Raw genomic sequence first — 16,631 nt, 5'->3', positions numbered from 1 at the left:
GTTTTAAATTTTGGTTAAATGCTCATACAGCGCAGACTTGAAAGATAAGCAACTTTCAAATTGAAATTAATTTAATTTAGTTTAAAAAAATATAAAAGTATTGCTGCTTGTTTAATGTTATAATGTTTTTACTCTAAAATTGCTTTAAAAATAATTTTCTTTATTTCCAAATTATTTTTCCTGGGAATTATATCTATTCCAACATATTTTCAAATTAAAATTTGGTTCATGGTAAAGACAAAAGGACAAAATTTTTAGATAACCAACAAGTTATAACCATCTGATGTGTATATCTGTGTATAAATATACAGAGTATTTTTCAAAAAAGATTGGCCAAACATGAATCCCATTAGATGCAAATATTTTTGTCCCAAGATGCATGTGATCAGAAGTAAAAATTTCTAACACACAAAAGTGCTTTTCACTCCATACATTGCATGTTTCACAAAAAAAAAGAAAAAAAAATTTATATATATATATATATATATATGTTACCGCTAAAGCTTGAAAGCCGTTAATGTGCACATTACCTAGCTGCAGATTAACTGATTTACTCCATTAAGATCACCCTAATTAATCTGCGTAATATCTAGATAATCTGTAGAATAACTGATTTCTGCACTTTAGCAGTAATATATATATCAGTCAAACTTTTCATTTCCAACTATGCCTTCTATTTCCTCTGGAAATTTGGCCCATTTTTTTCTTGAAACACTCTTTTATACTGTAATTTTAATGAAAAATTTTGATTTTCATCTATTCATTTTACTTATTTTTTTATTTTTCGCTGCATATATGTTAAGCGTTGATTTTTCTTACTACATTTTTGCTTTTCATTGTATTGCATTCAATATTTTTTTCTTTGGATTTATAGTCCAATCTATGGTGGAGAGGCGGCGTTCCTGTTTTGAGAACAATGTCAGTTTGCAGAATCAGAAGAATATCCTTTCCAGAAACAAATGTGATAGAACTCCTGAAAAGGAGCAAGAAAATCATTTGTCTGATGTTTCAAAGTCAAACTACCTTCCATCTGCTAAAAGTGATACCAATAAAAAAGCTTGGATGTTCAGTATGATGTACTCAAAAAGTCAAGATGATGAAAACTGTAATGTTGTTCAGAATGATGTGCTTCGGAAAAGCCTTTCTCCCATGAACAACATCAACAATTTCGTTTCTTCTAATAATGTTAAAGATGAAAATGTGATAAACAACTTAAGGAAAGACAGAGGCATGAAAAATCTTCAGGAGAGGTACTCTCCCAGGCATGAAAATGGCTTAAAGTCTCCTAGTCCAGATAACATCTCACGTCTTGGCGATGCAAGTGGTATCATTAGTCGAGCTAAAGAAGGTCTTGTTGCCAGTTCAAATCGCTTAGATTCTAGAACATTAAGCCCCAGTGATTCCCCTCCAAAAATTCCATTGGAACCTAAAAAATTAGACAATGATCTCCAGTGGGAACAATTGATGAAATCTATGAAAAGACCTCTTGTTATAAATGGCCTGGACTTCACTGATCTTGGAAGTGAAGAAGATATTGATTTTCTTCCAAATGGTGATGCTTCTCAAGAAGAAAATCATGAATCAAGTTATAACATGCAGAGTCCTGGAATAGGTCTTCCCCCTCCTCCACCACCATTGCCTATGGGTGGAGGACCTGTACCACCACCTCCTCCTCCTCAAGAACCTGTGAAAAATGTGGCTCTATTCAGTCCCAAGCCAGTGAACAATTCGAGCCTGCCATCTTGGATACGAAGGAACCAGCATCAGGTGTCTGAGGAATCTTCCTCCAAAACATTACAAAAGACAAAGAAAACGGTAAAGCTCTTTTGGAGAGAAGTAAAAGAAGATCGTTCATTGCTGCAGAGGATTGGTAAAAAGAAGACAATATGGGATGAGTTAAAGCCTGTTCCCGTGGATACTCAGAAACTCGAACATCTTTTTGAAAATAGAGGCAAAGATATTCTCAGTAAGGTACGTAGATCAATGTGCATTTATTTATGTATATCTGGTGGACTTATGTGTTAGTGGCAGTAACTCTAATGGCAGTAAATTGGAATATAGCAATATTGCGAGTTGATGTTTGGTGAAGTAGTATAATTCTATTCTGAACATACACTTTTTGCAGAACCCCTAACCCTTACACTTTTTGCAGAACCCCTAACCCTTATCATGAAACCATAGTAGCCACAGCTAACTATGTGGTTGTCTATGGCCTATACCAATTGTTCAACACCATTCTCACCACCACTTCCTTCATTGTTAAATGGAAATAAGATTTTGAAACTTTTGAATTGTAGTTATAGAGCTCTTTCCAGATTCTGTGTATCTTACAGCAATTTTGTATATTGCTAAGTCAGCTTATCGATTACAAAAAGTCGAAGCTTTTATTCCCATTGTGTTCAGTTGTTATCCAAATTGATCATTAATCATTTCTGTTGTGCTGTGGTCATTTATTGCAGATGAGTTTATTGCCAGTTCCAAAGGGCAGTGTTTGATTTTTTATACATTTGTGTCACTAAAAGCTTTGTGCTCTAATGCTTCAGTGGGGGGACTTTCTGCGGTAACTATGTATTCTGTGGCTATCTAATAGCCGTTTTATTACTTTTGTGCCAGAAAAATTTGTTGTCAAAATTTTTTTTTGCATTGGAAGAACCACGGGTTCTTGGTTCTTTAGTAATTGGAAGAATGCATAGAAGTTGTGAAAAATTATGAAAGTTTTTGTGCTTTGATTTTGCTCTCTAGATAACTGCAAGAAAAGCAGTTTAAGCTTAAAGTCATCACTGTGAATTTGTATCAGTAAGTGTATGATGGTTATTGTGAAGAACTTGAGAGATTTGATTGTAAAGAAATATAGCTTGATGTATTTATATAAAATCTTGATATAGTTATTACATATTATTTTTATCATTACATATGATCTTCAACTTCATATGCACATTTGCTTTACTGAGCTATTGTGTTAAGTATTGTATTGCCATTGCTTTTCTACATTGTGACTTTTGTTGAAGGGGTAGGGATATTTCCACTTTTTATACACTAGAAATGTCTAAGATAATGGTTTTTGCTTTTTCTCAATTTAAAATTGCTTGTGCAGGGTATTCAAAATTCAGTTTTGTTTTTGTTTTTTTGCTTACTTATACATGCAAAAGCGTTTTGACCATCCACCATCACGTCCTTTAATAAGAAGAGTTTGTGTCTTCAGTAGTATATCCTTGCAATTCTGTGAAAGTTTGTGGTAATTTGGTCACATTGTGTGTAGCGATGATAGATTTCCCTTCAGCACAGAGAGAGTTAGTAATTGCCTATTGCATTTTCTCTTCTAATAATAAATCTGGTATGGCTTCAAGATTGATTTCAGCCTAACTTCAGTCCAATTCAATTTATATTTTGAGTATATTGTTTACTGTTTAAAGTTTAGTATACATTTACTGTTTACAGTTACTTTTTGTAGTTTATATTCAATATGTGTAATTGAAATGTGTAACATGGCAGTAGTTACTTATAAATTGTGTTTTCATTAATTGAGAACAAAACAAAATATTTCCAAATGAAAGATCCATAAACCTCAGAAGTAAAAAAAAAATATATTGTTGGTCAACAGAGTCTAAAGTATGATTTGTGATCAAATCATGAGACTGAAGAATCTGTTACCTGAATGAAATTGTTTCATTAAATATGGTCCTCATTTTTGATCACATTTAGCTCCTATCTCAAAAAGAACACTAACTTCCTGCCTCTTATAAGAATGTCACAAATGCATCAAGATCCATAGAAATGCTCTTTAGATCAAATTTCATTTGAAGGCAAAATTCTGAAAAAGTCACATTCTCTGAACAAAGAAAACAAGGGTGTTTTAAAAAAAATTCAAAACTTTCTGTGACTCGTATCATCTGGAAAATCAAATTTCTGAGACTACTTTATTTTCATATTAGAGCAGTATCCCCCCCCCCCAAAGGGAAAAATAAAATTTCCATATCGCTGTCTTTGTTCTAACATGTAATGCTATTTTTGCTTTCAAAATGTTTGCATGAAAATCAGAGGCTTTGTTGTACATGTATTGTGTTTGTGTTGTTTTTTTTGGTCACATTTATCTGTATTCCATATGTTGGCAGTAGCACTTTTCTTCTGTTTTGAACAGAAGAAAAGTGTCATAATGTGCATGTTTATGCTGTTTTTGTGTTTAACATTTTTGTTTAATTTCTTATTTGCTGCTTCTACTACATTTTCAACTCATTGGCATATGAAGGAGGTAAGATTTTTAAATTTGATTTCTCATATAAAGTTATTTTGTTTTAAATAATGGCTATGCAAACTTAATCTGTTATTTAAAAGAATTAAATTTTTCTTGACAAATTTTCTTTAATGCTGTTATACTTTTATTGAAAAGGGGGGGGGACTCAAATTTCTGTTCCTTTTGCAAGATATGTTGTATTATTATTGCTTGTTGCAATAATCTATCCGGCAATTTATCCTGAGTCACATAGCAGCTAATATGCATCGAGTATGTAGAAACTTCTAAATAGAAAGTTAGCTATGTGTTCTCCCTCTAATAGATTTTGTTCGTGTGTGTGTGCTTATATGTGTTACAATAAATTTATGCAAAATGTATGGGTTTTTTTTATGTTTTGTGTTTGTTAAGAAATTAATAAAAATTTTAGATGTTAGTTTTATTTTTCTTTCATCAAAGCCATTTTTTGTGATGTTGTCCTGTTTCTATGTAAAAATATTTAAATGATTATTTCAGAAAGTTCAAGAGAGCAACAAGAAGCATGAAATTATTGTGCTTGACACAAAACGTTCCAATGCTATCAATATTGGAATAACAAAACTGCCACCACCAAGGACCATAAAAACAGCAATATTCAAAATGGACAACACCATTATGAATAGAGAAGGAATTGAGGTCAGTATTTCTCTCAAGGTATTGCCTGAAGTTATCAAGAAAACAACATTATCCATTTTGCTTTTATGATTACATCAGGGAACATACAAAATACAATTAGATCATCCATAGATCCTCATATCTCATGTGCATTGTGGATAGAACAAAAGTGCTGATCTAAATGTTTTTAAACTCTTCAAAATTTAAAACGTATTAATAAGTGACCCATAAGATGAAAATTTTATATATGTATTCAATATTGCTTAGTTACTCTAAAAAATATTAAACTTTAGAGAAGTCTAATATTTTTTAGATTTCTATCAACTGCAGAAATTAAATTAATTTTAATGAAATAGTTAATTAAAATCATGTCAAGCTCATTCAATGCAATTAACAAGTAGAATTCATTAATTGTTTTGTTACTCATTTAATTGTACTGAATGAGCTACCCAAAGTTATTTTTATAAATATAGAAATATCCTATTCAACTAGTCATTTAGTTAACTAATAAAAAAAGTTTTAAACATAGTAAAGTTCCCCTCTTCTTCTTATCGGTCGTAGGTCCTCGGCTGTACCTCCACTACGATTCCAGGACGAAATAACTGGATTCTAGACTCCCAAAAGGAAGAAAAAGACACTTTATTTAATTTATTATCCAACACCTCCACGAAACCGTCCTGTCTCTTCGGTACAAACTTTTACACTACTTCTCTTTTTTGAATGTCTCCACTCGTTCTCGTTTCTCTCTCTCGCGACTCCTGTTTCTCCTCGGCCTTTTTCCAACCTCTTTTCTCCTGAACCTTACACGTCCCATCATGGAAAAGCACATCCATCATTTTTAAATGATGATGATGATGCTTCAAGAGCGTAACTCGGTTTCTCACTGCTACTGTGACAGGGCGTCGGCATTACCTTGCGTATCACCCTTTCGGGTCCCCCAGGCCAACGCATGACGCTATCCGGTAGGCGAGTGTTGTACCGTGCAGTAGCAGCTACTTTGGCGGCGGCTATACCACCCTTGAATGGCAAATAACGGCTGTTCATCCAAGAGTTTATGGGGTGGTGGTCACCACCGGCACAAGAGAAGGATGACCTTTCCCTGCCCTGATTCCTGGGTACGCCGTTGTTGACGATTGAAGATTTAGCCGGTTGGCTTCTGGTTTTCTCGGTCTTCGACTGCCGGTTCGTAGCTCTGTTGATTCCTTTGGCAAATGGACACGAAAACAGTCGCCAGTCCGATTGCTTGGACGTTTCCCGCCTAGCCGGGAACCGGTTCGTTGCCGATCTCCTCCTGCTGACAGCATGACCATCGTCGTATCGTTTCGAGTTCATCTCCTTGAGCTGCGAGGCCTTGCCCTCGGATGCGGACGCGTCCCGATTGGTCTTGCACTTGACGAGGGCGAGCGTCTTCTTAACCATGATCCCGTTGACGTAGGGACAGCGCCTCGTACAGACATATGGTATCTTGGATCCTCGATTGACGACTGCCACGTCGACGACTTCTCCGTGTTCTGATATAAACTGCGACACTGACTCGGGTGTCATTCCCCCGGACGGCATGTCGCAGACCGGGGTCATTTTAGCGCATCTGGTCTCGCAAGCCGGTACGGGCACAATACAGCGCACTTTAGTGCCTCCTCCGTTGACTTGGAATTTGTTCGAGTTCCTGAGACAGTACCGGACGACCCTCCAGTCCTTGGTCAGGGTCTTGACCTTCCTGAAAGATGAGACCAACCTCAGGCTGATGTAGCCCTCCTTGTTTCTCTGGATTTGTTTCAGCAGAAAGTTGTTCTTCATGATGTTGAAGTTGGTGAAGTAGCTCTCGACTTGGGATATGATCCTCTCTTCAAGTTCTTCGTTAGGTATGCAAAAATCGTTGTTGGCCTTCTTCTGTTTGCCATCGGCAGATGAAGTACACACACCGTCCCTACGGCTCGGCTCATTGATCGGGCTTGGAACTGGTACATTTTCCAAGAGTGCGTCGTATGCCGTCGGACATATTAACATTTCATTTATCAAGCGACGCGACACTGCGCAAGTAATTGGCACGTATCCGTGTTTGCCGTCGCTGATCTTCATCATACATATTTTCAGAGGGGCTATCTCACTTTCGCCAAATGCGGACTTGATCCTTATTCTCCCCTCGCCTTCACTGTCGTCGATCTCAACCAAATCAGATCTAACGACTGAGATCTGGGTCCCAGAATCAACTACGCCTCTTATTGTCTTCTGACCACATTTCAAACTCACGGTCTGCGGTGTGTCAATGTCCGCACCAACACCAGCTGCCGGCACCGTGATATGTGCTGTTAGAACTGTGGTTTCTTCAATCGTGTCCCCCTCTTCTGTCTGGACAGAGTTCACCTGGGCCCGACTCAATGGCTCCTGCTGGCCTCTTGCAGGACAAAACCTTGCTATATGGCCTTCTGCTCCACACGCGTAACAAGTGACTGCAGCTCTCTCTCTGGAATTCGAACCCATCGTCGCCTTAGGTGGGCAGGACTCACCCTGAAGCCTCTGGTTTCCGTTGGCTTTCCATCTCGGATTTTGATGAACCGGTCTTGGGGTTCTCGTCCTGTCACTAGGAAAGGGTGTCTTCAGAGTCCTCTTCACATCATCGAATCTATCTAGTTTCTCCGATAGCTCACTTGGTGACACCATATCACTCCATTCGTCCAGATAGTGTTCTTTAAAATCTGCTGGGACGCGTTTTTTCATTTGATCGGTGATGATTAAATCTCTTAGTTGCGCAAACGTCGTGACCCCCAAAGCCTCCGTCCATCCATCAAAATAGGTACACAGTTCGTGGTAGAAATCTCTCCAGGTGCCCTCTTGATTCTTGGGGCACGAAGAAAACATCTGTCGGAACTTCTCTGGGGTGAGTTTGAATCTCTGCAATAACAATTCCTTAACTTGATTATAGTCCTGTACTTGCTCTTCCGGCTCGCGGACAATTAACTGGTTCATCTCGTAGGGAAGAAGTCCCAAGAGCTCAGCTAACCAATCTTCCCGTGCCAGGGCCGCGCGACGAGCTTGCCGCTCGAACAGCACCAGGTACAGACTTATGTCTTCTTCCATTCTGAACTTTTGCATCATGTTCTGGAAATCCCGGCTGGGGGTTCTGCCGCGCCCAGCTTGATTATTCTCCTCTCTTATGGCTCCTGTCTCGATCCTCAGTCTTTCGAGTTCATGTTCCATCTCCTTTTCTCTACGCCGCTCCTCCATCTCCTTCTCTCTACGCCTCTCCTCCATCTCTTTCTCTCTACGCCTCTCCTCCATCTCCATCTCTTTCTCTCTACGCCTCTCCTCCATCTCTTTCTCTCTACGCCTCTCCTCCATCTCTTCTCTTTCTTTCCTATTGCCTATGATCGTTTTCAGCATCTCTCTGCACGTCGCTTCGTTGTACAGTTCACTTTCCTGTATGGTACTCACTAGTTGCATTAAGTTGAACTCCGGTCGGACTTCTAACCCCAAGTTGGCGGCCATGGTCTCCAGATCCTCCTTGTTCCCCTTTGCCAAATACGCCATCTTTATTTATCGTCTCGATACCGCCGTACAACACTTGCGCCTTTTTGCCTGGGCAGGATTGCCGCTCTCAGCACCGGGTTGACTTCACGAAAAAAAAACAAAAAAAAAACAGCGTGGGTGCTTGACGCTGCTACTATCCTTCTATACGAACCGGGTGGTTCCACCGTCGCTAGGACACTCTTCTTCGAATTCAGCTCGCAATCTTGAGTCGTTGAAGCTACGACCTCATCCTGTCGACTGCGCCAGTAAAGTTCCCCTCTTCTTCTTATCGTTCGTAGGTCCTCGGCTGTACCTCCACTACGATTCCAGGACGAAATAACTGGATTCTAGACTCCCAAAAGGAAGAAAAAGACACTTTATTTAATTTATTATCCAACACCTCCACGAAACCGTCCTGTCTCTTCGGTACAAACTTTTACACTACTTCTCTTTTTCGAATGTCTCCACTCGTTCTCGTTTCTCTCTCTCGCGACTCCTGTTTCTCCTCGGCCTTTTTCCAACCTCTTTTCTCCTGAACCTTACAAACATGCTAGTGACTATATGTCCATCGCCTGAGTAGCATGGTGGTAAGATGCTAGTCTACCACCATGAAGGTTGCTGTCACGGTCCCAGGTTTGAATTCAAGGGAGGATATAGTTACGATATTTTCCCTAATGAGTTGAGGCAACCGCTGATATACAGCGCCTTCATTTCCAACCCATCTTATTAATGGCAGTAAATAATTGCAATATAGCGATATGGCCGGAGTTGGTGTTTGGTTAAGTAGCAAAAGTATTGTTAGCTCAATCAACTTTCATCACTTCATATAGATTTTTTTTTATGAATGAAGGATGACATGTCATGTAAAGATTTTTTACCCCCATGTATGCATGCTTTTAGCATTACTTGTATTTCTTACAAGGTTTGACTATACAAGATCCAGGAGGCGCAATACAAGTTTCCTTGATGTACCGACCAAGAGACTTGATCCACTCAAGTTTGACATTTGTCTAATGCCCATTGCTTGTCTTGCAATGAAATATTTTGTGGTATCTGTACATATTGATAGGAAAGTTCAGCATACCACTCAAAGACAATGCATAGTACTCAGATGTATATAAGCTTTTAGAAAATGTTTTAAAATACTCAAAAGAAATTCTAAATAATTGAAATGCCATCTAGTTTGTTGATATTTAGATGTCATGCTGTTATGTTCATAGTCAACAACTTGGAAGATTGTTTCGATGTAAACAAAAGAATTATGTGGGCAACACACATCAGCATGTGTGCTGTGACACAAACCTCCAAAGTTATATTTCTAAAATCATGTTGCTGCACAAAGCAAAGAAATACAGTAATTGATTTTCCGATACCATGGCATTGCACTAAGCTATAATATGCATTTAATAAGATTTAAGTTAAAAATGGTTTTTTATTGCAGAAAATTTTGGCAATGCTTCCTACTGAGGATGAGAAATCAAGGATTTCTGAAGCTCAGATGACTAATCCTGATGTGCCACTTGGAAGCGCTGAACAGTTTCTCCTCACTTTATCATCCATAAGTGAGCTTGAAGCTAGACTCCGGTTGTGGGCATTTCGTTTGGATTATGAATCCATTGAAAGGGTACTACAATTTTATCTGTTATCCAAAAGTGATTAAATTTATAGGAGAAACCTCTTTATACCATCACCTTTCAAGCCGTCACTCAATTACTACGTAACCGTACATGCACCTCATACAATTTCTCTACAGAATTTCTAACAAATTGGTACATGCCAGAATGTGCATGTATGCATTGTGAACGTAACATGAAGTTTTTGTTCTGTTTAATGCTACCATCTGCCATCAATTTTTCAAACTATAATTGAAGTGTAATGATTGAATAATTGTATTGTTGCCAAGACTGCATTTGTACTACTAGTTTTCAACATTGTCTTCCATTGTGAAGCTGAATTAAAATCAGTCAAAATTTGTTTTCCTCACAAAAGGCGTATAAAAACTCATTAATGTCACCTTATCATCATCATATGCCATCAGCTCAGCCTTCTGCTAGTTGTGTGTGTGGTTCTGTTTCACTTTTTCGTCATTCATGAACAACAACGGAGGAACAACCAAGTAAAAGACACTCTGTCATAAATTATGAGTGAGCAAACTGCTTACTTGTTTTAACTGAGAATTTGCCACCAATCTCTGAAGCCATATCAAGAGAAGGCTTTAGAGTGAACCCCCCCCCCCACCCCACAAATCATAATATTTATAATATTTCTTTGTTAACTTTTACATCTGCCATTTGTCATTCCACTTACACCATCACGTTCTTTTGAGTTCCCAAGAGTGAGTGTAAAAAGAGTTTCCAATGTAGTTATATTTACATGAATTCCTTATTTGCGTAAATTAATCTTATAAATCATTTATTTTTTTGCATATGTCATTTACCTATGTCATCATTTCACTTACCAAAGTTTTACATCACAATTTCATAATACAAATGATGCTGAATTTACTTTATAATTCACATCATCATTCCAGAAAAAACCCTGTAGCTTAACTGAAAATTTTAATTTAATTACAAAAATAGTTCCAGTTTCCAGTCTTTGCATGCCTTTACACAAAAAATTTTGAATATATGTTGAGTTTTTCTTTCTTTCTCATATCCTTTTCAAGTTGAAAAAACAAATATGGGAAGAGTTTTGGAATAAGGTTCTAAAAATCTTTATTTTTCATTCATTGTTTGTTATTGATTTTTTAGAATGACAATGCATTAATTGTCTTTATTTATCACTCATATCATTCATCATAAGTCACTATCATATGAAACAGAAAGAACTTCATTGTTTTCCGTTTTGAAAATATATAGGAGGTTGCAGAACCACTTATGGACTTGAAGCAAGCCATTAGAGAAATTGAAGGCAGTGAAACATTTAGGGTTATCCTGTCAACTTTACGTTCTATTGGCAACTTCCTTAATGGAGCAGAGGTTAGTCAATGTTGTGTGTAGTATAAATGCTAATAGAAATATAAATATGATGTGTTTGTGTACACATGATTGTACATGATTATATAATTGTAATTTCAATTCAAGCATTCCTGAATTGAATGTATTAATTTTTCTTGCTGAATTATTATTTCGCTTTACCACGGTAGATGAGTATGATGCGTCAAACATGAAAATTCTTTTTTATTCTCACAATAGAAAACTATGATTATATGGGTAAACTAACATGGAAAATTATATGTAAACTGACATATAATTTTCCAATCTTCATTGCTAAGATTTGAAATCAAATTTATTAACATTTTCTCCCAACAATCTTGATCATCTTTACAAACCTCTGAGCACCACGTCTTTGGAAACAACTTACTTGTGACAGTTTCACTTACTTCTCATGTTTCGTTTCAGATCCTCAAACATTTTTATAATAACTACGCATCTAAACATATAGCTTCTTCTTTTTTTAAATATAGCAACCTTTTTTTACAGCAAAATAATAAAAGCTATTTAAAATTTTTTTGAACATGCAATAGGGATATGGTTATCTGAGCTTATATGGACCATACCTACCTCTGATTGTAATAAATTCAAATAATAAAAATTTGATTGAGTATTTTTAATTTTTTGCCAAGTTTGAATAGAATAAATAAATGAATAAAAGATGTAAATGGTAGAAACTATTAATTTTTGCAAAGATTATTTTAAATCACTGTACAATGCAATAAAAATATCAAATGTGAATAGTAAAAAATTATATTTAGTAAATTGCTGTGATGTACTTACGTGTATAATTTACAATGTTTCAAAGATTACTGTAAGATATACTTTGAAGATATTGTTTCAAAGCCATCTGAACTACTCTTTAGGTTCACACAATGCTAGAGCTCTAACCAAACCACAAGTTGCAGCTGTTATTGAACCAGTTTGTTGCTACACAAAGCATCATATGTCTTTTTCTGAGGATGATGTCACTCTCTGCTATCCATACAAAGGTTTTTAACAGCTTTCTGATGTGAAGATATATGAAGTAAAGTGTGGGTTCGATTCCCCACAAGGGCGGTTGTATTTTCTCTCTTTCCTAAATATATCTCCGTATCAGCCAGCTCTTAAAAACCTTTTTATGGATAGCGGAGAGTAACATCATCCTCGGATAAGTCACCATCTGGCGGCAGTGTCAGCAATTGTGAGCATTGGCCTGAGTTAGGTCTGACCGTCCATGTACGGTCCCGTTCAGTGCACACAAGCTCCAAGGGAAGATTGAGATATTCATTGCCTTTGTAGTCTAGTGGTCTAGGGCAGTGGTTCTCAGCCCATGGCCCCCTTTTAACCATTTCTCATCATCTCATCATTCCTGTGGCTCCCTTGCGACCATGATGATAAATTTCCTACCCCCCCTCCCCGTTTTCCCGTTAACAGACAACTATTCAAATATTGTTTGAAGTATAAATATGTGTTTGAATTTAATTAATTTGTAATTTATGAAAATAATAAAAAAGCAAAATAAACATAATACAACACAGTACAAAAAACATATAATAAATAATTTTCAATCAATGTAAACATTGCGCTTGAAGACGGCATAATGTCATCAAGTTACTGTACAGGATGAAGTTTGAATTATTTACAAATTAGTTTTTCTTGGATAAATTTGAATTTGGGTATATAAATCAGAATTTCAAACTAATCAGAAATTATAAATAATCAGATTTCAAATAAGAAAATTATTGGTTTATTGATTATAATTTCAATATGGTGAGATTTGCATTCATTGAGAAAATCTGATGTCTCATTGGATGACACGCTATCTCCAAGTGGCTTTATAATTCATAATGTGACCTCTCTCTCACAGGTGAACGAAGCAATGTGTAAGTTGGCTTAAACACAACACAATATTTCATATAACAGACACTACTATATATAATGTACAGGGTGCATCGGTAACAAGACGTATAGTATTTTACTGGCAAACCACGTTCACCCTACAGCAGTATAACTCAACTGGTGCTCTGCGGAAGCTTGAGGAAAGTAAAAAAAACAGTAAATTTGAAAAATGAATAAATAAATATTTGAAATAATATAAATAAATCAGTAACATTGATAAATAATTAAAATATTTGGCCAACAGGGCTCCACCATAGAAATTTATAGACCAAAAAGGGCTCCGCAAGTCAAAAGAAGTTGAGAACCGCTGCCCTGCAGGAATACTTTCAATTAGAAAAATTATCAAAATAACGTGTAGTACTCAAATATGCCACTCATGTTGCAAGGGGTTGTATAGTTATTAAAATAAAAATGTTAACTTTTTATATGGACACTGTGTGCTCAAAAACCCAGTTATAAAGTTGTTGGCCCGTCTCTTCTGATGTCAACAAAACCGTTTTATCTGCATTTAACGTTGTTTTTTGGTTGATTGTCTTCAAATAAATGTTACTGTCAATCATCGTCAATAAAGTGATGCTGTATGCATAAATACATTACTTAAGACAAGGGCTCTGCTTTTAATGACCTAAAGAAGAAACATAGCAGCTAATCACTTATCAACAACGACATTTCATCTTTAGGTCATAAAGATCAGAGCCTTACTTATGAGAAATTGGACACACACACACAATAAATCATTGGGCTTGTTTTCATGAAACTCTTAAAATTTTTGATATTTCAAGGGCTAGATTTCATCTTTCAACTACTCACATCCTTATGCCGGCATTAAAATATCCTGCCAACCAATAAAATCTTTATGTTAACGTTACTTAAATAGGAGAAAAATTGCAAATAAAGAATATTCTATGCATTTTGTTTGAAATTAAATGTTTTTGGCCACTCTTTTAATAAATTTATTCATGGTTCCCTTATCAGCAGCCATGGCTCCCCTTTTGCGATATTTTCCTCCATGGCCCCCTGGAATATCCTGGGCCCCGGGTTGAGAACCACTGGTCTAGGGCATTTAACTGGAAAGTGAAAGGACGTGGGTTCGATTTCCTGCAAGAGCAGTTGAATTTTCTCTCTTTCCTAAATATATCTTTACATCAACCAGCTGTTAAAAATCTTCGTATAGGTCCTTTTGCCTACTTTTTCAAAATCAATCAAAACGGAAAATTTCTAAAGATTTTTGAATCAATTTTATCTCAGTTAACTAAGTTCCTACTACATATAATATGTTGTGTTTTTTTTTCTTTCATATCAGATAAAAGGCTTTCACATAGAGTACCTTTCAAAAGTTCCTGAAGTCAAAGACACTGTTCACAAGCATTCATTACTTCATCATGTGTGTCATCTAGTTATGGAAAAGTTCCCTAAATCTAATGATCTCTATTCTGAAATTGGTGCAGTCACTAGAGCATCAAAGGTATGCTTTGCATGATAGTTTAATATAAGTTTGATATTTTTTTGTCATGATTTTTCTATTATCAGAGTTAAAATGATAAAATCACTATCCTGCTTTTGTGTTATTTTAAAAAAAACAACATGTATAGTGATTGATATACAAGATGTGTCTGAATAAAGTGTTTTTCAGCAAGCATGTTTTTTTAAAGGAATCACCCGTTTCTATGAGGCAGACATCCCATTATTTTGGGTAATCACAAACTCCATCCTTAATGAAAAATTATGGTTGCTACTTGAATCTTATCTCAGCTGCATCCTTCACTTCCTCAACAGACTGAAATCATTGTGTTTCTACTGCATACCAGCAAGCTTTCCTTCTGGTTCAAATTATTGGCGCCCCCATTTCAAGTACTGCTAATATGTGGTACCAAAAGTTTTACCTTCATTGTTGTGGTGGAACAAATATTATAAACTGAGAACCATCTATACTTTCTGGTGTTTTATCAGCATGAGTGATATTGAATTGGTATCACACTGTTTTTGGTATTTCAGGTGAATGGAGACAATGCTGTGAGCAGTACCAATGAAAACATTGAACTTACTTGCAAAGTGACAGCTACTTAATCAATGGTTCACTTTTGTTGCATTGTCAATGTCTGTACTTGGACTTATACTATCACAACCTTTTATGGTCGCCCTTCTGTTACTGCTATCATTGAATATTCATAAGTAATTTATTTATTTGCAATAAACCAGAAGGAATGAAATGTACTTACTCTGGGAAAAAAAAGTAATCAGGTATAGTTTTCCACTACAAGCACTTTCTCCAAACCTGATGACTATCTTCTGGTAAATCTCCATTGCCTTGTATCCCCTTAGCTATTAAAAGCAGCAACCACTCTCTGATCTTTCTTGAAAGAATTTGTAACCCCCACTCAGCCATCTTCAATGTGCTATCAAATGTCTACAACTGGAAAAATTGTAGCACAACATAAATGACACTCATGGAGCTTCTTTTGCACATGGTTTGTTTCACAGTCAACTGACTGATCATCATGCAGCATGCCTCAAATGTAACTCATTTGAATTCTAATATCTTCACTTGTGTGTTCTCATACATTCTGTATGTATTTTCAAAATCACTTAATAGACTGGGAGCTGAAAGGAGTTGAGTATGCAAAATATGAGGACTGCATTTTTTCAGTTGATATAAGCTCACAACAGTTCAAGTATTAATATTCTGGATGTCGTCGGCCCATTTTATGGTCAAATTTTTTTCGTCCCCCCCCCCTCCCGAAAATGAAATGTATAAATATTTAAATAATTACTGTGAAATGGTAGAAATTCTTTTGAATCCAATTATGGCTGATAGAAGTAATGATTATGACTTACATTTAATAACTACTAGACAAATGTTACCTTACTTTTGCTCCATGAATCACACTAAATGTGTAGTGACGCTTTATTTACAAGATATTTTAAAAATATCTTTGGAAGTCATACATGATATGAAGAGAGGGATGCTGTCCGTCAAAGAAACAGAAGGTAAATTCAATGTAGTAGACCTGCGACTTACCTCTAGAAAAGTCGCAGAACAGATCTTCTGCAGTGGCTGGAGGCTTGATTGGCATCACTAAAAATGAAGAAGCACTGCAAAGATGGCTGCTTTTGTATTCATTTAAAACAGCGTTCACTTAAATCTCTCTCTCTTCATATCTTAAAATAAAATCTGGCACTACACAGGTGACATTGACTAATTTCCATAGTGAATGGACACAATCTAGGATTAATAAAGACAAAATGAATATTGAAAACATAATCAAGTGTTTCAATGCTTGTAATCCATTCAAGGACAATGGAGGAGTACGTGCTTCACAACGTTTGCTCTGGTGTACTTGCTAAAGAATCTAGTTCACAATGCTTAC

At 36.3% G+C, this 16,631-nt stretch overlaps 1 protein-coding gene across 2 annotated transcripts in view; it reads left to right on the top strand.

The window, feature by feature from the left end:
- Positions 1–16,631, top strand: part of Fhos (Formin homology 2 domain containing) — a 135,900-nt gene that overhangs the window by 104,121 nt on the left and 15,148 nt on the right. For both annotated transcript variants that reach the window (XM_089240658.1, XM_089240659.1), the window contains 5 exons: positions 875–1,971; positions 4,745–4,903; positions 9,831–10,013; positions 11,248–11,367; positions 14,567–14,728. In XM_089240658.1, the coding sequence (XP_089096784.1) occupies positions 875–1,971; positions 4,745–4,903; positions 9,831–10,013; positions 11,248–11,367; positions 14,567–14,728 (1,721 nt within the window). The remainder of the gene's footprint in view (positions 1–874; positions 1,972–4,744; positions 4,904–9,830; positions 10,014–11,247; positions 11,368–14,566; positions 14,729–16,631) is intronic.

This window comes from Pholcus phalangioides, unplaced genomic scaffold (genome assembly GCF_987345545.1).
Source record: "Pholcus phalangioides strain wild (caught in Gottingen) unplaced genomic scaffold, Ppha-v1.0 ptg000013l_1, whole genome shotgun sequence".
Lineage (NCBI taxonomy): Eukaryota > Metazoa > Arthropoda > Arachnida > Araneae > Pholcidae > Pholcus > Pholcus phalangioides.
This window is presented reverse-complemented; position numbering and strand designations above follow the sequence as displayed.